Source organism: Somniosus microcephalus, chromosome 18, assembly GCF_052327205.1.
Source record: "Somniosus microcephalus isolate GS21.2 chromosome 18, FLI_Smic_1.0, whole genome shotgun sequence".
NCBI classification, from domain to species: domain Eukaryota; kingdom Metazoa; phylum Chordata; class Chondrichthyes; order Squaliformes; family Somniosidae; genus Somniosus; species Somniosus microcephalus.
Genome location: NC_141004.1, coordinates 40317033 through 40343499, shown reverse-complemented (window position 1 = coordinate 40343499; position 26467 = coordinate 40317033). Strand labels below are relative to the sequence as shown.

Below are 26467 nucleotides of genomic sequence, written 5' to 3'. Positions count from 1 at the left end.
TACCAGCATGAGCATTGCGCTTCGTTTCCTCGGTTCTCTGGCTGGGAGCCCCCACCTATAAAGTCAAGCCGATCTGCTCCCGAGCTGTCACAGGATCTGAGTGGAAGGATGGCAGCCGGATCATTGAAAGTGCTGCTGCTCATTTCTCTCATATTCCCCGAGCCGACCCGGGCTCTGTCCGAAGCAGAGAAGAAGGATGTGGTTGCTGCCCACAATAAGTATCGCTCTGAGGTACCTGACGCATCCAACATGCTGAGAATGGTAAGAGGCTTCAGGGTTTAAGGAAACGTCTCTGTTTTACTGCATTGGAGTCCTGGAGGCTAGCAGTTCATTAGCATATTTATTACTCCTGAGCTGGTAATATTGACGTTGAATTGAATATTTAGATATATTTGCAAACTTTTGCAGGAAGAATGCAATTAGGGAAGGGGAAATAATCGATTTTTTCAGCAGATCCGCAATAAAATCGCTAGTTATCGAAACTTTTATACTCGGGTATAACATTTTTTACACTGATCATTCGAACAAAGTTGCCCTCTACCGTAATCCCTCTACATAAAATGATACCGTTTCGTTTCTTTAGAGAAAGTAATCAATGATTCAAATTACGTCTTGAAACAAATATGTAACATACCAACAGTTTTTTTTAAAATCGAGACATCCTATTAATTCCTCAACCTTTCTGGGTTTTTTTTGGTGGGTTGAGGGTGGAGACAGGAATGGGGAGAGAGCAGATTATTTTCAGAAACTTGGACAATCCCAGCCATTGTGATAAACTGAACATCTCCCTGTGAAAATCATTCTCTTCCATTTGTGAGAGTGGAATCCCCTGACTAATGTATGGAAACAGGGGCACGGGCAAGTGGAACCACATACCAACCGGATGCATGGACCTTTGGGGGCAGTATTCTGGTGGGTGGGGCAGGAAATGGGGCGGGGGATCCGTCACCCAGATATTGTCACTGCTCCAATTTTCTGTCATTATTCTAGCCGGTGCTGAAGACGCCCAGCTTAAAAAGGGCGATGGTATCTTAAACCCATTTTTCATTAATGCTGTCTGGTTGATCCAAATCACGCGGATATAAAATGGGTTAGGTGGTAAGGGACAGATGGAATTAGATTTAAAGAGCCCAGCAAACTGTTATTAAAGGGTTTATAGAAAGTTTATTTCTCCGCCAATTTGGATAATTGTTTTAATAAGATATAAATCATGTCTGTGTGCATTTCCTGTCCACAAACCTAACTTGCTGCTGTCATTTTTTGTCACACTTTTGTGCCAACTTTTCCCATTGGAAATTCCTACGTCCACATTTCACGTCCAATGGTTCCTATGTCGACATCGTGATTTGTTGATGAACCAACCAAATCACTCAAAATGCTTTTTCCAAGAAAAATGTCTGCCTTTTTTCTCAGTAACTGAAATTAGTAATGTACAAAGTGAAGTTTTAAGCGAACATGACATATTTCACAGCATTAACTGTACCCATTAAATTACTTTTGTGTGTTTTGATAGCTTCGTTAAAAATTTTTACTACAAGGCATCAGCTTCTTTCACAAACTTACACTTCAACTGGATACTTTTACCTTGGAGACCTGTCAATCACTGCATTCTGAGCATTGCAGTTTGAGGGATTTCCCAGCATGCGATCTGCATTTTGAGCAGATTGGGGTTGGGGTTGGGGGCTGATGTATCAAACGGGGCCAGTTGCAGTTCGGGCCCCATTCCACAGCGCCTCCCTTTCCCACAAGGCAGCTTGACACTGTTCCCAGCGCACTGCCAGCTACCAGCAACCAGCAACCACCAATACTGCTAGACTCGGCTCCTCTCCAATGCTCCAAACATCCTTTTTAGTCCTGTTGGGCCACAGAAACCCCCTCCCCAGACTTCCCTCCACTCCCAAGACACCCTCTCAGCACTCATAATTCCTTAGCCTGTATTCCCACTGTCTCCTGATCCCAGAAACTTCCAAATGCTCTCAGACTCTGAGACCTCCGTCCCGAATGCCCCCATCCCCAATCACAGGATCCCTCTCCCACTGATTCCAGATATTAGCAAATGCCCCAGTGCTCCTATCACCCTCACCCTCTAGTGTTCCCAGAATTCTGGTACCCCGCTCAAAATACTACCAAATCCCGAGACCCATCCCAGTACTGCCAAAACGAGGTCCCCTTCTTTCCCCAATTCTAAAAAGGTTGTAATTTGTTTTCCAGGGGTGTGATGAAATATGCCATTCATCAGGCACTGTATTCCCTGTGTTTAGTTTAGTTTCAGTTTCATTTCCTTACCTGTATTGTATTGTGTGTAGGGCTCCGCCCATACCTGGCCCCTACTTAAGCAAGCCCCAGCGTGTCTCACAGCAGTACAGCAGATCTGTGGATGAGAGACACTTCTCCAATGTGTATTACTTTCTGAGTTAATAAAAGCCTTGCTTTGCTCCGTTAACGTCGAGTCTCGGATTCATTGAGGCACATCAATTTTATTAACTCATTTTCAACGCAATGGACCAACTCTTGAAACCCGAACGTTTGGATTTGGACCCGCATGCTTCGGACGCATCGGCACGATTCGGACACTGGTTTAAGTGTATGGAATTCTTCCTGGACAATTCCGCAGCCATCACAGGCGCTACGGACGCTGAGAGTATGAAACTCGGAATCCTGCGGAATTGGGTAAGCCACCGGGTTTACCCCCTCATCCAAGACGCCGACACGTACCCGGCCGCCTGCGACATCCTAAAGGCGCATTACCAGCAGCCTACGAACGAGGTGTACGCTAGGCATCTGCTCGCTACTCGCACACAGCGACCTGGGGAATCACTGGATGAGTTCCTAGTCACCCTGAAAACGCTTGGCAAAGACTGCAAGTGCCAAGATGTAAAAGCCGCAGTGTACACTGACGAGCTTGTTCGTGATGCCTTTATCGCAGGCCTCAGCTCCACTTACATCTGGCAGAGACTACTGGAAAAAACGGGATTGGACCTGAAACAGGCTGTGGACACAGCGCGATCCCTGGATGTGGCCCAGAGAAACTCGGACGCCTACTCTTCGGCCCGCGCCGCCCACGCCACCACGTGTGCACCAAGGGCGCCGCCATCTTGGAAGGCATCTTCCCCGCCCGGCAGCCCGACACCATCGGGGCCCCGCTCTCCCCCCAGAAGCCCTACGACAGCCGCGACGCGTCAGGACCCCAACTGCTACTTCTGCGGGCAGCCGAAGCACATCAGAAACCTGTGCCCGGTGAAAGGCACCACCTGCTTTAAGTGCGGTAAGAAGGGGCACTTCGGGAAGGTGTGCAGAGGGAACCCCGCTGGAAAACCCGCCACCGCCGCGTGTGCGCCGTGGGAGCGGCCATCTTGGACGCCATCTTGCCCGACCTCGTGGGATCCACCATCTTGTGAGCAGACAGCGTGGACGCCATCTTGTCTCGATCAGGGCCCTACAGTGGCATCGGTCACAGTGGACCAGACCAGACCGCACCCGCTATCCAAATCAATGGTGGACATCGAGGTAAACGGGTGCGGGGTTAAATGTTTAATTGACAGTGGAAGCACGGAGAGTTTTATCCACCCTGAACTAGCACAACAACTCTCTCTAACGGTGGTCCCTGCTCGGGGCACCATCTCTATGGCTGATAAAACCCAGACATCGACCATTATGGGTTACTGCGCAGTACAATTGTCCGTTAACGGAACTGTATACGATAATTTTAAATTACTAATCATGAAGAATCTATGTGCGAGCGTGATCTTGGGCCTGGATTTCCAGTGCCACCACCAAAGCATCACGCTCAATTACGGTGGGTCCCAGCCGCCCCTCACAGTGTGCGGTCTGGCTACCCTGAAGGTAAAGCCGCCTTCGCTATTCGCGAACCTTACTCCCAACTGCCGGCCAATAGCGACCAAAAGCAGGAGGTACAGCTGGGAGGACAGGCGGTTTATCGCGACCGAGGTAGACAGGCTCCTGAAGGAGCGCATTATCGAACGCAGCAACAGCCCGTGGCGCACCCAAGTGGTGGTGGTGAGGGGTAGCGAGAAGAAGCGGATGGTGATAGATTATAGCCAGACGGTTAATTTATACACCCAGCTAGACGCCTACGCGCTACCCCGCATATCCGAGATGGTGAACCAAATCGCCCAATACCGGGTGTTCTCCACCATCGACCTCAAGTCAGCGTACCACCAGCTCCCAATCAGACCAGAGGACCGCCCGTATACCGCCTTTGAGGCAAACGGACGCCTCTACCAATTCCTCAGAGTCCCCTTTGGGGTAACGAATGGGGTCTCGGTCTTCCAGAGGGAGATGGACCGCATGGTCGATGACCACCACTTGCAGGCAACCTTCCCCTACCTCGACAACGTCACCATCTGCGGTCACAACCAGCAGGATCACGACTCGAACCTCGACAGGTTCCTGAAAACCGCACAAAAACTCAACCTCACTTACAACGAGGACAAGTGCGTTTTCAACACCACGCGCCTCTGCATACCAGGCAGCGTGGTGGAGAATGGGGAAATCGGACCAGACCCCGACCGATTGCGCCCCCTATGGGAGCTCCCCCTGCCCAACACTCCCAAAGCCCTGAAAAGGTGCCTGGGGTTATTTTCTTATTATGCCCAATGGGTCCCCAACTACTCCGACAAAGCCTGCCCCCTCTTGAAAGCATCCTCTTTTCCGCTCTCTGCTGAGGCCCACGCTGCCTTCAAAAGCATTAAGCGGGATATTGAGCGGGCCCACGCTATAGGCAGTGGACGAGAACACTCCCTTTCAAATGGAAAGTGATGCGTCTGACTTTGCCTTGGCGGCCACCCTCAACCAGGCGGGGCGGCCCGTAGCTCTCTTCTCGAGGACCCTCCAAGGGCCTGAGATCAGACACTCCTCCGTGGAAAAGGAGGCCCAAGCCATCGTGGAGGCAGTGCGCCACTGGCGGCACTACCTAGCCGGCAAACGCTTCACCCTACTTACCGACCAGCGGTCGGTAGCGTTTATGTTCAATAATAAACAGAGGGGGAAGATTAAAAATGATAAGATTCTTAGGTGGCGGATCGAGCTCTCCACCTTCGAGTATGACATCATTTACCGGACAGGGGCCCTTAACGAATCCCCCGATGCCCTCTCACGAGGGATGTGTGCCAGCGCCACCGGGGATCGGCTACAGACCCTCCACAACGACCTCTGCCACCCAGGGGTCACACGGCTGTTCCACTTCATAAAGTCCCGCAACTTACCCTACTCGATTGAGGAAGTTTGGTCTCTGACCAGGAACTGCCGCACTTGCGCTGAGTGCAAGCCTCGGTTCTACTGCCCAGATAGAGCCCACTTAATCAAAGCTACACGGCCCTTTGAGCGGCTCAGCTTAGATTTCAAGGGCCCCCTCCCGTCAGTCGACCGCAATGTTTACTTCCTGAACATTGTGGACGAATACTCCCGTTTCCCATTCACCTTCCCCTGCCCAGACATGACCAGCGCCATGGTCATTAAATGCCTCAACAGCCTGTTCTGCCTGTTCGGTATGCCAAGCTACATCCATACGGATAGGGGGGCGTCCTTCATGAGTGAAGAGCTACGCCAGTACACGCTGTCCAGGGGGATCGCCACGAGCCGTACCACCAGCTACAACCCCCAGGGTAACGGCCAGGTGGAGCGAGAGAACGGGACAGTATGGAAAGCAGTCACTCTAGCTCTAAGGACCAAGGGCCTCCCTATCTCCCGCTGGCAGGAAGTCCTCCCAGATGTGCTCCATTCGATACGGTCGCTATTGTGTACTGCCACTAATGCCACGCCTCATGAACGAATGTTTGTCTTTCCCTGGAAATCCACCTCAGGCGTATCCATGCCGTCATGACTCTCCACCCCAGGTCCGGTATTTGTACGAAGGCATGTGAGGGGCCACAAGACGGACCCCCTCGTGGAGTCAGTGCACCTACTCCACGCCAACCCCCAATATGCGTATGTCCGGCATGCCGACGGAAGGGAGGACACCGTGTCCATAAAAGATGTCGCCCCAGCCGGTAATGACAACAGCAGCAACGATCACAGCAATTCTTACCCACCCACTATCCTTTCACCACCCCCGGAAGAACATCGACCAACGGTGCCCCCACCAACTACCCCTTCAACAACCCTGGCGGCGCCCCCGGCAGAGACCCAGGAGGCCACTGGGGACACCCAGCCGACACCTGCGGCACCACAACAGCTACGTCGGTCACAGAGGACTATCAAACCCCCGAACAGACTAAATCTGTAGAAGGGGTGAATGTGATGAAATATGCCATTCATCAGGCACTGTATTCCCTGTGTTTAGTTTAGTTTCAGTTTCATTTACTTACCTGTATTGTATTGTGTGTAGGGCTCCGCCCATACCTGGCCCCTACTTAAGCAAGCCCCAGCGTGTCTCACAGCAGTACAGCAGATCTCTGGATGAGAGACACTTCTCCAATGTGTATTACTTTCTGAGTTAATAAAAGCCTTGCTTTGCTCCGTTAATGTCGAGTCTCGGATTCATTGAGGCACATCAAGGGGATACCACTTTCTGTTTAATTTTTGGAGGAGGAAGAGAAGGAGTGACGGAGGGAGGCCAAGTTGGTCAGGCATCACTGGAGGTGCAAGGTATCACCTGCTGATACCCAAACTCCAAAACAAGGTCCTCCTACCTCCAGCTACCCCAAGAGTAGTGCTTGTGATGGCTGTGCTTCACAAAGGAAGCCAACAATGAATAATGCCACACACTGCAACCTGACCGACAGCCCCACTCCATTCGCCATAGCACTGTCGGTGACTGTGCAGATCAAAATGGCCCTAAATTGTTATGCTGCAGGATCATTCCAGACTATCAGTGGGAACAACAAAACATTTGCCAACCTGTGCGCACATGCAAAGAAGCAAATTGTAGATACGTTGTAGAGCAACCTAGTTCATGTAGAACTGATGGCAGCATGCCAGGGTATTGAAACTTTACAGAGTGGTATAATTCTCAAAGGTTCAAGAAGTAATAGATTGTAACCACTGGCTCTACGGCACCCTTGATTAATGCTATCATGTACATCAATGGGAAAGAATTCCAATCTCTCAATGTCCAACTCACCATATCATACACGTGAATACTCCGTTTCCTGGCAGCTACAAACAATGCCTTCAATGTAAGGTAGTCCACAATTTTTCACAGAGAAAAGTGAGTATCTGAGTGGGTCAAGGTTACCCGCTACGTTGTAAGGTTGTAGCAACAGTGGGTAAGAGTTAGTGGCATAAAGGTGTCACGATCTGGATGTGGAAGAATGCAGTCTGAGGTTGTCTGAGGTGCTGTCTTTCAGATGAGATAGTAAGCCAAAGCCTTGTCTGCTTTCTCAGGTAGATGTAAAAAAAAACATGGCACTATTTGAAGAAAAGCAATGGAGTTCTCCTGGTGTCCTGGCCAAAAGTTATACCCCATACATCACTAAAACTGATCATTTATCTCCGTGTTGTTTGCAGGACCTTGCTGTTTGCAAATTGACTGCCAGGTTTCCCAACATTACAACAGTGACTACACTTCAAAACTACTTCATTGGCTGTGAAGGGCTTTGGAATGTGCTGTTGGTTCTGTCTTTCTATGTCATTTGCTTAGTTTGTAACTTTATTTTAGAACTTTTACTTTTGCGCTGGAGTCCCAGAGAGCAGCGTTGGGGTGGGAATAGTTAACCCTCTTTTACTTCTGCAGCATGTCACTGATGAAAGTGTAAGCTCCACTGAATTGTCAGTGAGCAGAAGCTTTCGGCTGTTGTTTGCCGTCCCTCCGATCTCTATTCTCAAAACCTACAAACGGTTCGGGTTTCCCAAGGGCTTGCGTTGTTTATTTTGTCATGTGCTGTACAGGGACCGGGAGTAATCTGCACTTACTGTCGGTGGCCCACTGCCAATGTGGAAATGTCTTATTTGACGCAAGGTATTACAGAAAATACATGGATTACAATATTTGTCCAATGTATAAACCCAACATCACAATTTACAAGTGTCGCTCGCCTATTCACTGGACATTGTACCATGCGGGTTTTGCACATCAATTCTTTGCTCTGATTTGGCAAACGTTGAATACTAATTTGTGTCATCACAGCTACCTCCTTCGACCATGACTGAGTCACCACTGATTTTATTCTATTGGGATGGGGCAAATCTGAACTCAATTTAACTCCAAGCTTAAATGGACGATTTACAACCAAATGATTCGATACTTTCACATATGTTTGCTTACCCATGAATTCATTCATTTTTAGAAATGGGACAAAGATTTGGAAGAAATTGCTGTTAAATATGCACGCGAATGTATATGGGGACACAATAAAGACAGAGGAGGATCCGGGGAAAATTTATACACCGTTACTAGCCCACTCAACCCGGAAAAAGCAGTGGCGAAGTGGTATTTAGAATTTGCAGATTATACATATGAGACTATGGAATGTACTCCACAGAAGATATGTGGACACTACACGCAGGTACGACATTTTAGTTTAATTCTCAGAATCAATAGATCTCCATTATTGGTTTGGTTCCAAAGCATAGTTAACGTCTTCCATTGTAACTAAGGTGCTTCCTGATATCGGTAGAACCAATTTTAGTTATAATCTGCACAGCAATTGGGGAAAGAAGGAAGTTTCACACCTTTGGATAGGACATAGGTCTCAAAAATGAATCACTGCAATATTAATCAGTCCCATTCCCTAATTTTCTTTTAAAAAACATTACTTTCACTATGTTCATCTGAGTTTCGCTGTCCCTGCCCTGCCCCTTTACTGTATTCCTCACGGGACCCCAGGTCATCTGCAGAGTAAATTGGCACTGATCAAAATTGCTAAACACAAATCCACTTGCAGGTTCTCAGCAAATTGACTGAAAGCTCAGTACCAGAATAAAACACATTTACTATTGCTCCATGATATAGATGTAGCTCTCCCACTGGTATAATGAGACAAGACACTGTCTAGTGAAGCACTGAGCCAATGGTTTGATTCCCATGTTGTGCTAATTTATTTAATCTCATTTGGGGTACTACAACTGCCTTTAGCACCTGTGGTAAACCACTGCTAACTCTGTACATGTCTGTGTGGTAAACCACTGTTAACTCTGTACAGGTCCGGGCATGTCTCCGCCCCTGGCTCCACCCCTAAGCCCGGGTATAAAGGTGACTCACCACCCTTCCCCCAGGAGCTGTTAGGATGGATCCACTAGCAGAGGCATGCTCCAGTTCTTAGTCAATAAAAGCCTACTTCGTGTAAGTTCAACTCGTAGTCTTTGGTGTTGTTGATAGTGCATCAATTTTATTGACTAAATTTTTGACATGGAGCAAATCTTGAAGCCGGAACGTTTAGACCTGGATCCTCAAGCAGCAGATGCAGCCAATAACTTTGAACACTGGCTGAGCTGTTTCGAAGCCTTCCTGGAGGCCTCCAGCACTACCGTCACTACAGATGACGCGAAACGGCGTGTCTTGAACTCACGGGTGAGCCACCGAGTCTACTCGATCATCCGAGATGCCACAACTTACGCGGCCGCCATCGCGACGCTAAAGGAACAATATGTGAGGCCTGTTAACGAGATCTACGCCAGACACCTCCTGGCTACCCGAAAACAGCGCCCCGGGGAATCGGGCGCCGAATATTTACTGGCACTGAGAGTCCTCGGCCGGGCCTGTAATTGCAAAGCGGTGACGGCCAAGGAATGCACGGAAGACCTGATCCGAGACGCCTACGTAGCCGGCATCAGGTCCAACTATACACGGCAGAGGCTGCTGGAACAGAGGGGGCTCGACCTGCAGAAGACGGTGGCCCTCGCTAACTCGTTAGACGTGGCCCTCCAGAACATGGACGCCTACCCCCCTGACCGGATGGCCACGTGGATGTCACAGGAGCAGCCATCTTGGGACCCGGTAAGGCCACAAGCCGCCAGCAGCCCAACTACAGCTGCAATGACCAGAGGCCAGAAATGCTACTTCTGTGGCCAGGCCAAGCACCCCAGACAGCAATGCCCAGCAAAGGACGCGACCTGCTCCAAATGCGGCAAGAAAGGCCACTACGCGAGAGTGTGCAGGGCGAAATCGACCCCCAATTCCAGCAGCGCCGCGTGTGAACTGTGCAGGCCGCCATTTTGGACCCCACCAACCACGTGTGAGCCATGCGGGCCGCCATTTTGGGCACCACCAGCCACGGGGGAGCCGCCATCTTGGACACCATTTCGGGACCAGGCCCCCGGCGCGGGCGAATACTACAGCGACCCACCGACCTCGACAATGGCATCCATCACCCTGGACCAATCTAGGCCCCATCAACTAGCCAGGTCCATGATGAACGTAAAGGTAAATGGCCATGCCACAAATTGCCTTTTCGACTGCGGAAGCATGGAGAGCTTCATCCACCCCGACACGGTGCGACGCTACTCCCTATCGGTTATGCCCACACGCCACCAGGTCTTTATGGTCTCAAAGTCCCATACAGCGGACGTCGGCGGCTACCGTGTAGTGACTCTGACAGTGAACGGCGTGGAGTACAGAGATTTTAAATTCCTCATCCTGCCACAGCTCTGCGCTCCCGTACTGCTAGGATTAGACTTCCAGTGCCATCTGGAGAGCGTCACGATGGCATATGGTGGGCCCCTGCTCCCACTTACAGTCTGCAGCCGGCAGAATTTAAACACGGCGCCGCGCGAAGTATGCAGCCTGTCGACCCTGAAGGTCAAACCCCCCCCCGTTGTTCGCTAACCTCGCCAAAGACTGCAAGCCAATTGCTACTAAAAGCAGGCGGTACAGTGCCGGGGATAGGAGCTTTATTAAATCAGAAGTAGAAAGACTCCTGAGGGAAGGGATTATCGAGGGCAGCACCAGCCCATGGCGAGCCCAAGTGGTGGTAGTGAAGACCGGTGAAAAACAGCGCCTGATTATTGATTACAGCCAGACGATCAATCGATACACGCAATTAGACGCATACCCACTTCCCCGCATATCTGACATGGTCAACCAGATAGCACAATACCGGGTATTCTTGACGATTGATCTGAAGTCGGCATACCACCAGCTCCCCATCAGGCCTGAGGACCGCCAGTACACGGCCTTCGAGGCTGACGGTCGCCTCTACCACTTCCTCCGAGTCTCCTTCGACGTCACCAACGGGGTCTCGGTCTTCCAAAGGGAGATGGACCGGATGGTTGACCAGAACGCGCTGCAGGCCACCTTCCCCTATCTAGAAAACATCACCATCTGCGGCCATGACCGGCATGACCACGACGCCAACCTAGAAAAATTCCTCCATACGGCCCAACGGCTGAATCTGACATACAACAGAGAAAAATGTATGTTCTGCACCATGCGCCTCGCTATTCTTGGCTGTGTGGTGGAAAACGGAGTCATCGGCCCCGACCCCGACCCCGACCGAATGCGCCCCCTCCTGGAACTACCCCTCCCCCACTGCCTAAAAGCCCTGAAGAGATGCCTAGGGTTCTTCTCTTACTACGCCCAGTGGGTGCCCAACTATGCGGACAAAGCCCGGCCCCTCATCAAGTCAACCTCCTTCCCCCTGACAGCAGAGGCCCGTGCGGCCTTCACCCTCATAAAAGAGGACATTGCGAAGGCCACAATGCACACAGTGGATGAGTCCATCCCTTTCCAAGTGGAGAGCGATGCATCCGACTTCGCCCTAGCCGCAACCCTTAACCAGGCGGGGAGACCCGTGGCCTTCTTTTCACAGACCCTCCAGGGCCCCGAAATTCGACACTCCTCAGTCGAGAAGGAGGCCCAGGCGATAGTGGAGGCTGTACGGCACTGGAGGCATTACCTGGCCGGTAAACGTTTCACCCTGCTCACTGACCAACGGTCAGTAGCATTTATGTTTAACAACAGACAAAGGGGGAAAATCAAAAATGATAAGATATTGCGGTGGAGGATCGAGTTATCCACCTACAACTACGATATCTTATACCGGCCCGGGAAACTTAATGAGCCCCCAGACGCCCTATCCCGTGGGACATGTGCCAACGCACAAGTCGATAGGCTACGGACCCTCCACAATGATCTCTGCCACCCGGGGGTCACCAGGTTCTTCCATTTTATTAAAGCTCGCAACCTGCCTTACTCCATCGAGGAGGTCAGGACCATGACCAGGAACTGCCAGGTTTGCGCCGAATGCAAACCACATTTTTATAGGCCAGACAGGGCACACCTGATTAAAGCCACCCGCCCCTTCGAACGTCTCAGCGTCGATTTCAAGGGGCCCCTTCCCTCCTCTGACCGCAACACGTACTTCCTCAATATTATTGACGAGTACTCCCGTTTCCCCTTCGCCATCCCCTGCCCGGACATGACCAGCGCCACAGTCATCAGGTGCCTCAACGACCTGTTCGCCATATTTGGCTTCCCCAATTACATCCACAGTGACAGGGGCTCGTCGTTCATGAGCGACGAGCTGCGCCAGTACCTGCGCGAGAAGGGCATAGCCACGAGCAGGACTACCGGCTACAACCCCCGGGGTAATGGACAGGTAGAGAGGGAGAACGCAACGGTGTGGAAGACCGCCATGCTCGCTCTAAAATCCAAGGGCCTCCCAATCTCCCGCTGGCAAGATGTCCTCCCCGATGCGCTCCACTCCATACGATCACTGCTCTGTACTGCCACAAACGCCACCCCTCACGAGAAGATGTTTGTCTTCCCCAGGAAATCCACCTCGGGGACATCACTACCGTCATGGCTGACATCTCTGGGACCCGTCCTGCTCAGGAAACACGTGAGGAGCCATAAGACGGACCCCCTGGTCGAAAAGGTTCACCTCCTCCACGCCAACCCACAGTACGCCTACATGGCGTATCCTGACGGGCGGGAGGACACAGTCTCAATTCGAGACCTCGCACCCTCAGGTACCACCCGAAACACCATCGATCACCATCCACTACCTCCACCCACCACCACTACCCACGACGCACCACCGGGGTGTCTACCACGAACTGACGACATGCCGGTGCCATCCCTACCCCGAGAGGATGACACGCCAGTGCTCCGTCCCATGCGAGAAGCGGCCGCGGGCAAAGAACCGCCGCAACCGGCACCACGAAGATCATTACGGCAGACAAGACCCCCGGAGAGACTTTCGTATACGAACTTTTGAAACACTTCACCCCGCCGGACTCTTTTTTAAACAGGTGAATGTGGTAAACCACTGCTAACTCTGTACATGTCTGTGTGGTAAACCACTGTTAACTCTGTACAGGTCCGGGCATGTCTCCTTCCCTGGCTCCACCCCTAAGCCCGGGTATAAAGGTGACTCACCACCCTTCCCCCGGGAGCTCTTAGGATGGATCCACTAGCAGAGGCATGCTCCAGTTCTTAGTCAATAAAAGCCTACTTCGTATAAGTTCAACTCGTAGTCTTTGGTGTTGTTGATAGTGCATCAGCACCCTGACCTAGGAAAGGTCTGTTCCTGATTGATATCCAATAACCCCAGCTAGAAAATGAGTCTGTGATTGTTGATAGAGAATGTGACAGAACTTAGCTATGGTGCCCTCCATGGTCAGTAAGCTGCTGATACTCTATGTATGGCCCACACTTGGGAGTGGTACCAATGTGTTGCCCCAACATAAATCAGCAGCTTCGGGAGAGGAGGGGGAAATTATCAGAAAATTGGAAAGAAAAAAGCCAAATAAAGACATAGCCAAATGTCTGACTAAATATTTACAAACATACAAAATTGAAGGCCAGGAAAAGACCAGCTGGTCTATTGAGCCTGTCCTTTTCTGTCAGGTTATAATTTCCGCACACTGTGAGCCCCAACTGTTGCCCTCTTGGCAACCAGCAGCCACCTAATATCCTGAAAGAGACAAACAGAGAAAGATCCTTGGGCTGATTTAGGAGAAAACTCAGGGAATTGTCTCTCCGACCCCAGAAGGTGATCATTATGTTCGTTATGACTGGGTATTTGAGAGAGCTACTTAACTGCGGTGGGAGCTGCTAGCAAACCCAGGGCTATACTACAAGTGATCAGCAACTTATTGTAGCTGTATCCACATATTTAAATTGGCATGGGAAAACATTTAAATCTTGACTGAAAATGTTATTCTAAGTTAATTTTACAGCACTATATTTAAAGGTTATTGTTGGTAACTGCATTTGATGTCATAAAGCTTTTCAAATTCACATCTTGATTTTTTATTAAACCTGTGGTTACATGATGTTTGCAGCTTGTCTGGGCAAATAGTGATAAAGTGGGCTGTGCTAGTCACGATTGTGATGAACTACAAGGCGTGGATGATAAAAACATGTCTATTCTGGTATGCAACTATTTACCTCCGTAAGTATAAATCTTACTGAAACCTCTACAGATTTCCATTTCTGGCCCTTCTAAGTTAATATATGAGTGGGATTTTTGCATTAAATACTGCTGGTTTACAGTTAAATTCTGCAAGGTAAACTAATGCTATGATACTGCAGTAATTTTTTACATGCTGTGTTAACACTGTAGCTGGAAATACTTCTCTCTATTTGAGTACTTCTGTAAAGCTACTGTATTCTGGTGCTTTATGATACCACATTTGAAGACCGTACAACCCTGAAGTGGTGAGAGTAGAGTTTCTTTCTGTAACGTGTGATGTAATAAAACTCACTACACACTTGGTTTGAGTATAAAGCAAGGCTTTAATCAACTTGTTTCACAACATGGTCTAGTTGTACTTCACTAGTTCCTTGTCTTACAAAATGTCCCTGGCAAGCTGGGGCCGACACCCGAGTATTTATACTCCTTGGACAGCGCCACCAGCAGGCCGTCCAGCATTATTTCACGAGTAGTTTCTTGATGAATGATGAAATTTATAACAACGTGTTTGTCAAAGAATTTGCCAACCCACTCAAACTTTTTCATGATATTTCAATTTGCAGAGGTAATGTCGTTGGACAAAAACTATATGAACAAGGAACTCCCTGCAGTGAATGCCCAGCTGGATACAAGTGCCTTGATAAGCTTTGTAGTGAGTATTGCTTTATATACTTTGGATTTAAGTTACTTAGATCTAAGGGCAGATTCTACAAAATGACTCTCATGACAGGGAACCTTGCCTGCCAAGATCATGTTTCGGGAATTCAGGCGTGCACACCCAACCATTTTCCATCCATTTAAATGTTAATGAGCCTGTTTCTGGGTCTTTACCAGACCTGCTATCTTGGAACAGCATTGAGGGTACACCAGAATTAAGATCCGCCCATCTACAGTTTGACCTTGAGCCAGAGCCAGAGCCAGAGCTGTTTCCTACAGTCTGGCCTTGTTTCTGAGACAGCAGATCCTACCCCTTTGCTCTCACAGCATTCTCAATTGTTTCATCTGTGTGTGATTGTTTATTACATACTGAGGAACATTACAAATTATATTCCCTATTAGTCCTGCAATTTGGGAGCAGTGAAGGGTGTGTTCCTGGACATTTCTTCGCCGACTTTAAAGTTGGCCAAGCTTTCCACTGCAGGCAGGCGGGGACCTAACTTAAAATTGAAAAGTCACGACCCGATGACATCATTGGCGCTGTGAGAGCATTTTAACTTTGGCATTCAGGAGTCTCACAAGGGGCCAACCCTTGTGTACCGTAGTGGAACTCTGTGAAGTGGTCAGATGAGATCAAGATAAGTTTACAAATGTTACTTATACATGGGACAAGAGTACTCTCCTGGGCCCACAAGGAGTACTTGGGCTCCTCAGCTCCAGCTTTGTCACTCTCTTCCCCGACCAGCATCTGCTCAGCTACCCCTCCCTCCATACTTACTTAATGCTGGGACCTGTTCCCTTGAGTCCCCTGCAGTGCCTGGCTCCTGCCCCAATTCGTGCTCCTGTCTGCCGCCCCTGACTTCATTGATGTTGGCATGGGCAGGAGACAGATTTTAAAAATCTAAATAAGGTCTGGCTGTTGAAATCGGACAGGCTTCGCTTCCTTCATGACTTTTGGATGTGCCACCTGATTTGGGGGCCCCCTAGGCACCGATCTTGCCTTCAGTTAAAATTGACTCCTCTGTTACTAATTACAATAGTTACATTTTTCTAAATGGTCGACAAAGCACACATAAGATAAATTAGAGACTTTCTACCAGCTTCAAAAGTCAACAGGTTTCTTTAATTTTTTCATGGGTTGGATGATGGTGGCAAGGCCACACGTATTGCCCATTCCTAGTTACCATGAGAAGATGGTGGTGGGCCTTCATCTTGAACTGCTGCAATCATTGTGGTGATGGTGTGTGACTTGGTGGCAAACCTGAAGGTGATGCTGTTCCCATGACATTGCTGCCCTTGTCCTTCTTGGTGGTAAAGGTTGCAGGGGAGGGAGGTGCTGTTGAAGTAACCTTGGTAAGTTGTTGCAATGCAGCCTATAGATCATACATACTCTAGCCATAGTGCCTTGGTGGTGGTGGCAGTGGGTATTGAGTACAGTGGCAGGGATACCAACCAAGTGAACTGCTAAGCTCTTGAGTGTTCTTGCAGCTGCACCCATCCAGATGAATGGTGAGTATTCCATCACATTCCTTACTTGAGCCTGATAGATGATAGATAGGCTTTGAGAGGTCAGGAGGTGAGCTATTTGTCAGAATACCCAGACTCTGCCCTGCTCTTGTTGCCACAGTGTTGATATGGCTGGTACAGTTCACCTTCTGGTTAATGGTGACCCCAAAATGTTGATGGTGGGGTACAATGGATGGGCTTTCTCTTATTTGAGATGGGCATTACCTGGCACTTACATTGTGCAAATGTTACCTGTTACTTGTCAGTCCAAGCCTAGATGTCATCAAGGTCCATCTGTAGGCTGACATGGGCTGCTTCATGATTGGAGGAGTTGTAAATGGAGCTGAATACTGTGGAACCATCAGGGAGCAGCCTCACACCTGACTGTACTTGGTAGACAAGGTCATTGATGATGCATCTGAAGTTGGGCTGAGGTTGCTTTCCTGAGGAACTCTTTCACTGATATCCTGGGACTATGAATAACTTGCCTCTGAAAACCACAACCATCTTCCTTTGTGTCAAGTATGGCTCCAGCCACTGGAGGATTTTCTCCTTGACCCTCATTGACTTCAGTTTTGCTAGGGTTCCTTTATGTAATACTTGGTCAAATGCTGCCTCGATGGTAAGCACAGCAACTTTCAACTCCTTTGGCATTCAGCTCTTGTGTCCATGTTTGCATCAAGGCTTTGATGAGCTTTGGAGCTGAGTGGTTCTGTTGGAACAACAAATTAATATTGGTAAGCAGGCCATTGGTGAATAGGTGTCGCTTGATGGCTCCTTCCATCATCTTAACTGATAATTGGAAGTAAGCTGTAAGGGTGGTAATTGGCCGTGTTAGTTTTATCCCTGTTTTATGTGGATACGATATACTTGGGCAATCTTCCACATGGTCAGGTAAATACCAGAGTCATAGCTTTACTGGAACAGCTTGGCTAAATGAGCAGATAGCTCTGGTGTACAGATCTTTTGCACTATAGCTGGGGTGTTGTCAGGCCACATTGCCTTGGCTGTGTCCAGTGAACACAACTGCTTCTTAACATAACATATAGAGAATCAAATCGGCTGGACACTTGATTCTATGATGATGAGGACCTCGGGAGGAGGCCATATAAGGATAATTCACTTGTCACGTTTGGCTAAAGATAATTGTAAACACTTTAGTCTTGTCTCTTGCTCGAATATGCTGGGTTCTACCAGGGTTGAAGATGGGCATTTTCATGGAGCTTCTTTCTCCTGTTAATTGCCTGGTTGTCAACCACTATTCTCAACTGAATACGGAAGAGCTAGTTGCTGAGTCTAAGGGCATAGCAATACTTTGAGAAAGTGCATGAAGTTAGGAGGAGTTCTGATAAGTGATACCTTGCATTCAGCTTCCTTTCAACCTTGCCCTCTCCTGCAGATTCTCATTTGCATCAGCCCAGAATCTAAGTAGCCTGTTCTTCCTGCAGAGTCAGGGTCTTCCTTCATGGTGGTTCTCCCCCATTACTAATTTTCTGGTGCTGATTGTAGGCCAACCTTTCCTTTGGAGGGACAGAAACTTTACAAGTAAAAGCTTTAATAAATGCATTAAACGGCACAAAAGACAATTCACTGGATACATTTATTAATGTTATTGTGAAATATGAATATATTATATATATATATATATATATAATTTTGTTACAACTCTTAGTTTGGGCATTGTAAATTACCATTACTGAAAACAAATAGTTTTAGGTCAACTTAGTAGTTGCTTTTTAAATTTCTTTGGCAGCATCTGAGCTAAAACCAGAGCTGGAGCCAGAGCCAGACCCAGAGCCAAAACTGGAGCCAATCACAGAACCAGAGCCAAAACTGGAGCCAATCACAGAACCAGAGACAGAACTGGAGCCAGACCCAGAGCCAGAGCCAAAACTGGAGCCAATCACAGAGCCAGAGACAAAACTGGAGCCAACCACAGAACCAGAGACAAAACTGGAGCCAACCACAGAACCAGAGACAAAACTGGAGCCAATCACAGAGCCAGAGACAAAACTGGAGCCAACCACAGAACCAGAGACAAAACTGGAGCCAATCACAGAGCCAGAGACAAAACTGGAGCCAATCACAGAGCCAGAGACAAAACTGGAGCCAATCACAGAGCCAGAGACAAAACTGGAGCCAACCACAGAACCAGAGACAAAACTGGAGCCAATCACAGAGCCAGAGACAAAACTGAAGCCAGGGACAGAGCCAGAGACAAAACTGGAGCCAACCACAGAGCCAGAGACAAAACTGGAGCCAATCACAGAGCCAGAGACAAAACTGGAGCCAACCACAGAGCCAGAGACAAAACTGGAGCCAATCACAGAGCCAGAGACAAAACTGGAGCCAATCACAGAGCCAGAGACAAAACTGGAGCCAATCACAGAGCCAGAGACAAAACTGGAGCCTGAGACAATGCCAAAACTGGAGACAAAACCAGTGCCAGGAACAGAGCCCAAGCCTAAGCCAGAGACAAAAAGTAAGAAATTATCCTGTCTCTGCTGATGGTGTCATCTCTCCCTTTGTATAAAGCACTTCCTCACCCATTTGCTTTCTCCCAGATCCCCAGTGAGCGCCATTCTCCACCCGTTCTCTCTCTCTCTCTGGTCTGGAGTCTATTCCCTCCTGCCAACAGTGAATTTCCTGAGTAAATTTTGGGTCTCCCTCTTACCTGCCTGCCTCCCACTCAAAATAAGCAATCCAAAATTAAAGCTTTGTTAAACCATTTTTTCATTTTTAATCTTTTTTCCTTCACTAATAACTCATCTTGGGAAATTTAGATTTAAAATTAAAAAGCACAAAGTTTTTAAAGCACATTTAATTTATATTTAGAAAAAACCCCAATGTGAATAAAGATTGATTAGCCAGGATCATGGCTAAATATCCCCTTTTGTCATTAATGTGTTGAGCAGGTGATGAGAACTTCTTCATATAGCAAGAAACTTTTCACTACACACATTCGCTTCCTTGCTCAGTATTTTTCACTATTCTGACCCTGTTTTTAAAATTTTGTTCAGTTTTCTTTTTCTTTTCTATTGCTCTTCTGTCTATGAAAGTCTTTCTTTCTCTTCCCTGTCTTTCTCTCTTTCACACACACACACTCTCTTGTCTCCCCCTTCTGACTCTGGAATCTCTATAATAACTACAGGAAACTCATTTAAACGGCACCTAAATATTCGGAATTCTCTATTAACCGGCAAAATTCATACTCTGAAAACAACATCTCGATAACCAGAAATGTTGCCGAGTCCGAGTCCGAGTCTCCCGCGGTGGCCGAGTTAGTCGGTGGGGGTAGATCTCCAAACTGCCACTACTCGGCTTCTTGGCGCTGTCGGAAGTCCGTAAACCTCAATAACAGGAGTCTGACTGTCCCGCGCTGCCGGTAGTCTCTTCCGATCCGCCATTTTTCTGTGTGTCTCCCACGCTGCCGGTAGTCTCTTCCGATCTGCCATTTTTCTGTGTGTCGCTCCATCTTTATCATGAATTATCTCCCCCATCTTGCATTATGGGATTCTGTAGGTGAGTACCCAATTACTGTATACTGCACATTTCTTGATTTTTTAATTTTTGTTTGTTAAAAATAGCCTCGGTAGATAACCCTCTCCGTCATCCGGAATTTTTAATCAACCGGCACCATCCCGGTCCCGTCGGTGCCAGATACCAAAGAGTTTCCTGTACCACAAAGTATTAAATATTTGTGGAAAAAGTAAACCATTGCCTAATTCTACTAAGCCGTTTTGATTACAATTAAGTCATTTTCTTTCAGTCTTTATTATATAAGGAACTTACCATATTTATATAAGGAACTATTTTACAACAGTTACTCAGCAACAAGGAAGCACCATCAAATGTGGGAATTCAGCACTGTGCTATCGTGTTGTTCAGACACTAATAATGTTAACAGTTTTGTATTCTGTATAAAGTAAGTGAACTTTCAACTTTCGCAGTGAGTAGAACAGACATTATCAGATCGGCCGCCCATTATATATCCCACCTGATTTTCCTTTCCACCAACTTCAATAGAAAGGAATATCGGCAGGATGTAATTTTTAAAATCTGTTTATGGGATGTGGGCATTGCTGGCAAGGCCAGCATTTACTGCCCATCCCTAATTGCCCTTGAGAAGGTGGTGGTGAGTCACCTTCTTGAACTGCTGCTATCCGTGTGGTGGAGGTACTCCCACAGTGCTGTTAGGTAGGGAGTTCCAGGATTTTGACCCAGCAACGATGAAGGATCGGCGATATACTTCCAAGTCAGGATGGTGTGTGACTTGGAGGGGAACTTGGAGGTGGTGGTGTTCCCATGCGCCTGCTGCCCTTGTCCTTCTAGGTGGTAGAGGTCGCGGGTTTGGGAGGTGCTGCTAAAGAAGTCTTGGTGAGTTGCTGCGGTGCATCTTGTAGATGGTACACACTGCAGCCACAGTACGCTGGTGGTGGAGGGAGTGAATGTTTAAGGTGGTAGATGGGGTGCCAATCAAGCGAGCTGCTTTGTCCTGAATGGTGTCGAGCTTCTTGAGTGTTGTTGGAGCTGCACTCATCCAGGCAAGTGGAGAATATTCCATCACACTCCTGACCTGTGCCTTGTAGATGGTAGAAAGGCTTTGGGGAGTCAGGAGGTGAGACAGTCGCTGCAGAATACCTAGCTTCTGACCTGCTCTTGTTGCCACAGTGTTTATGTGGCTGGTCCAGTTAAGTTTCTGGTCAATGGTGACCCCCCAGGATGTTGATGGTGAGAGATTTGGCGATGGTAATGTCATTGAATGTCAAGGGGTGGTGGTTAGACTCTCGCTTGTTGGAGATAGTCATTGCCTGGCACTTCGGTGGCGCGAATGTTACCTGCCACTTATCAGCCCAAGCCTGAACGTCGTCCAGGTTTTGTTGCATGCGGGCATGGACTGCTTCATTATCTGAGGAGTTGTGAATGGCACTGAACACTGTGCAGTCATCAGCGAACATCCCCATTTCTGACCTTATGTTGGAGGGAAGGTCATTGATGAAGCAGCTGAAGATGGTTGGGCCTAGGACACTGCCCTGAGGAACTCCTGCAGCGATGTCCTGGGGCTGTGATGATTGGCCTTCAATCACCACAACCATCTTCCTTTGTGCTAGGTATGACTCCAGCCAGTGGAGACTTCAGTTTTACTAGGGCTCCTTTATGCCACACTCGGTCAAATGCTGCCTTGATGTCAAGGGCAGTCACTCTCACCTCACCTCTGGAATTCAGCTCCTTTGTCCATGTTTGGACCAAGGCTGTAATGAGGTCGGGATCTGAGTGGTCTTGGCGGAACCCAAACTGGGCATCAGTGAGCAGGTTATTGGTGAGTAAGTGCCGCTTGATAGCACTGTCGATGACACCTTCCATCACTTTGCTGATGACTGAGAGTAGACTGATGGGGCGGTAATTGGCTGGATTGGATTTGTCTTGCTTTTTGTGGACGGGGCATACCTCCACAAGATGGTTCCACAATGCTGTTTGGTAGGGAGCAATGATCCCTCTAAGGTCACGTGTGTGCGGCTGTGCAGTAATTTGAAAGGTCCCACGCAGGCCACTCACCAGTTTTTACATTGTAAATACAGCGCATGCGCGGAAATTTAAAGGGACCGCGCATTAAAAGGAGCAGGCAGCACAGAACAAAGCACAGCTTAGAGGGAACATTGGTAGGGAGTTCCAGGATTTAAGTGCCTTGGATCATTTCTTCATGTTAATGGTACCATATAAAATGCAACTCGTCCATGTACAGAAAATCAGTAGCCTTCTTGCCCTCCTTTGCTGTTCTGATTTTCTTTCTTTTTCACTCTCTTCATTATAGAGTTTTTTCTCCTTTTTCTTTTTGTTCGCTTTCTGACTCTGGAGTCTGTCTCTGCAATTCTGTTCCTTGTTGGCCGTTTGGCGCCTAGCACTCTGCTTCTAAGCGCCAGCAAAATTAACTGAACATAGACTAAAACTAAGCAGTGCAGAAGGTATTTGCCTGTACAACCAAAATTGTGTTGGTCACTACATTAAAAAAAAACTTTAAAGCAATAAGAGGCTTGCCCCTTGTTACTTGGCAATCCAACGATCTTGCGGTTCTTTTTTAAACCACAAACATGTAATTCTTTCTGATGGTTTTATGAATGTTGCACTCTGAAAGTTGTTGATACTGTATGTACTGAGCTTTAAAAAGGCCCACAAGAACTGATTTAGAAATGACAAAATAATTTAAAGTTATGCAGGAAGACCAAAATAGACCAGCTTAACAAAAGAAGACAGGCGGAGCACTTTGTTTGTGATTATCAAGCGGAGAGTTTCCTCCCATTGACTATGAATGGGGGAGTGACAATTGTAACCAAGACAATATTGTACATTTGTGGTAAAAAAAAAACTGTACTAATTCAGCTAAGTATTTTTGATTGTAATAAATTATTTTATTATTTCAGAAGTTAAGATATGAGGAACTTACTACTTTCATCTTATTTTTCAACAGGTGCCCTGCAACAAACAGCCCATGGTGGGAACTCGGCACTGTGCTCTAGTATTATTCTGACACTCATCATGGTATTGGTTTTGTATTCGGTATAAAGTTAGAGCTAGTGATTGTACTCTAGGATTCCCTTAGGCTTCCCTAATGGAATATCTTCCTTGGAGAAGTTTGCAGAGGTAAACTCATCGATTGGAAATACACCAGTCATAAAAAGTTTTAAACGGAATTGTAACAAAATAGAAGAATGCTGATTCCCCAAACGCTTTAGCTTGATCAGTTTTATCGTGGAATTTTTTTTTTAAATCGTTGGAAAATTTTGAAATTGCTGTAATTTGATGCTCATGTTACCAATTGGCTGTTCAAATAGCAAACATGTGAGCACGTGATATGACACCAAGGGAGACGTTTTCTGCTGTTTAATGGCAACAGCTGAGATGAGCATTAAATCTGGTGGAAAACCTGGTGGAGATAAAGTGAAACCGTCATTTTGTTTTCTATGCTGCTCCTTGTTCTTCACCCAAAAATACAAGGGAGTGAACTTTTAAAAAAATAGATCCATTGCTCATTAAAGCCCATGAAGACCTTCATAATAAGCTTATAGGGAAAGACCAGACAGCATGTTGCTGATGGAAGTTAAAATAACCAAGTAGCAAATAGCTCATCCGCTGAGAGGGGTTAATTCAATGATGGAACAGCTAAACTCTTTGGCAAAGTATGTGTTCAACATGAAATTTACTATTATTGTTACATTAATTGGTTCAGTGTTGCCATTAGTGGGAACACAGGCAACATCAGAGACTAAGCACCCATCCCGCCAACTACCATTGGGCCTTTAGTTTACTGTGTTGTTCTCACAAGGATTGGGGCTTCAATCAGCTGAGCAGGAAATGGTTAAAAGTGTCCATGTGCTGCTCTACTGTATATTTCACTCTTCCTCACTGGAAACTGAGATGATCAGATTCTGGTTGTTTAAATAAATCATTACAAATTCAAAGAAGGTCAGAATTCTAAACAACAATAAATATTTTAATACTTTCATTGCAAACCACAAAAACAGATGATGCATGCAATTTACAAAACTTGAACTGACATTGACTCTTTATTCCTGATTTCAAAACTCAGCGATTGAGTACACAGTCGAGCAAATACTTTGCTCAAATATTTTGACCAATTCTACAGTTCCATCACAATAATGGCAGGACCACTGAGTCTTACATGCTACTAGCACGCTGACCTGACCTCTCCAGAATTAAAGAGGTCAGGTCGTTTAACTGACTAGAATGGACAATGACCCAGATGTGCTGCTGGAGGGGGTGGGATATCCGGTGCTACTCAGCAGTTTTTAAAGTTTGCTATGAAAATTTAAATGGGTGACAAAGGTAAGCAGGTACATAGCAGGACAAAAATTATTTCAGCTTTTGAAAAGGCTGAAAATAGTTTTTAAATATTTGCCTGTTTTTCTGAAGGCTTTATGGGAGAGGGGAAGAAATGAAATTGACAGGTCAGAAGCAAGGGAAGGGAAACGCAATGTCGAGGAATGAAACAGAGTATGTGGGAAATTGGTGGAATGATGCAGAACTCTGACCCTGTTTGATAGCTGGTGAAGGAGATGTGCTGCTTCAGTCGGTGTGTACAAGGAGGGTTTGGACTATTTGGAATGCCAGGGCACCTGCTTCAAAAGATAAGAGTGCACCATGTTTGGCAGGTGATGGGACCAGTTCAAATGCTGTGTACAGTATCTGAAGGACCCAGGAACAAATGTGGGAGAATATGGCACACTTTAAGAAATGTGACAAGTAACGCTACCCAACAGTACCACGTCTAAGATCGATGGGCCAAGATCCCATGCCACAAAATGTTGCCTTTCAATCTTTCTACATTTACTGCTCGCCCATGCCAAGTCCTTGCACAATCCTACACCGCTTTCATTTCATCTCGTGCACACCCATTCAAGCTGCAGCTTACAAAAGAAAGACTTGCCACACTCACATCCCCAAGGCTTCATACATGAACCCAGTGTGCGGCGCTAGCTGAGAATGAGCTACAGACATCAGAGTTGAGGACAGTGATATCTGAAATTATGACATGGTTGTAGGTATCCTTGCTACATGTGGAAAAGCTGTGCAACTGACTGCCTGCTGACCCAGGTCATTGAGAGGTAGATGAGCAAAGGCCTGCGGATATGTTGTCGCCTGCTGATGTCCATGATATTCCTCCTTTCATCTTGTACTACTTCGACCGTGAAATACTGTAATTGAGGCATTTTAAAACATAAACTTACATTAAGAATTTCAGAAGTCTGGAAAAATGCTGAATAAAAACAATACTAAATAGATACAATAAACATTGCCAACCCCCCCCCCCCACCCATAAAAGCCTATTCTTATTCAAGAGTTCAATTGCCCATGGAGCTTACCTTGCAAGAAAAAAGTAGCGTACCTTGAACAAACCCCATAGGTATTCATTTAAATATTGTTGCATCAAATCTGGGATCTTAATGAGGCATAGGCATGAAAGCAGCACAAACACTCCAGCACATCAAATGCAAAGGATTGCAAGCCAGTAAGAAATGAGTGAAGAGCTTGCTGTCCCCATTCTGCGAGTTCCCCCTGCAAGCAGAGCACAATTTCTCTCCTCGTGCACAGTACCGCAGAATCAACCCTTTCAAATTAGAAAAGTGGCAAGATTAACGGCCCAGTTTGTAAAAGTGTAAAAACACTATCAAAGTTGGAAACAATTCCATTTCCAGTGATAGTATTTTCACCTTGATAAACCTAAGTAGGAAAATATAAACTTTATCACAGGGAACATGATCACCAGCACAAACCGAAATGTGTACTGATGCTTTGTTACCACCTTGCACTTGGGCCAGGCTGTCCATGGTCCTGATAGTTTAGCTGCACAGCCTGTTTGTGTGGTTCTAACAGACCTCTTTAACTTCATTTTTTTAAATATTCGCTTATGGGATCTGGGCATCGCTGGCAAGGCCAGCATTCATTGCCCATCCCTAGCTGCCCTTGAGAAGGTGGTGGTGAGCTGCCTTCTTGAACCGCTGCAGTCCGTGTGGTGAAGGTACTCCCACAGTGCTGTTCGGTAGGGAGTTCCAGGATTTTGACCCAGCGATGATGAAGGATCGGCGATATACTTCTGAGTCAGTGACTTGGAGAGGAACTTGGTGGTGTTCCCATGCGCCTGCGTTACCATAATTTTATAAGCGCGATAATGCATCTACATATAAAAGGCAACCTAGACGATTGCAAAGTTGCAGAAAATAATAAGTTAGTGTGTCTGAAATCTGTTTTAATTTTGCTCTTGTAATTTTATCAAACATTTTAAATTAATTTTTACTGTTATATTGTAAGATGATTGTAGATACCACAGTCTATTTACTTTTATTATACAGTCCTCCTATTTTGTGCATTATACTGCAATATGTGGAAAATCTATCAAATAAATGTTTTGTTTGTATAAATGTGTAAATAAAAAGGTCAAACTTGCTTCTGATTGGCCATTTCATTAGTAGGGA

At 47.0% G+C, this 26467-nt stretch overlaps 1 protein-coding gene across 1 annotated transcript; it reads left to right on the top strand.

Annotated features, from left to right (window-relative positions):
• On the top strand, nucleotides 1–26438 carry LOC147105228 (uncharacterized). Its single transcript, XM_086011375.1, has 6 exons — nucleotides 1–261; nucleotides 8247–8465; nucleotides 14185–14294; nucleotides 14879–14967; nucleotides 18232–18960; nucleotides 22945–26438. Exons 1-6 carry the CDS (start codon nucleotides 109–111, stop codon nucleotides 23037–23039), a joined length of 1395 nt encoding a protein of 464 aa, XP_085867501.1. The 5' UTR covers nucleotides 1–108; the 3' UTR covers nucleotides 23040–26438.
• Nucleotides 26439–26467: the final 29 nt, after the last annotated feature.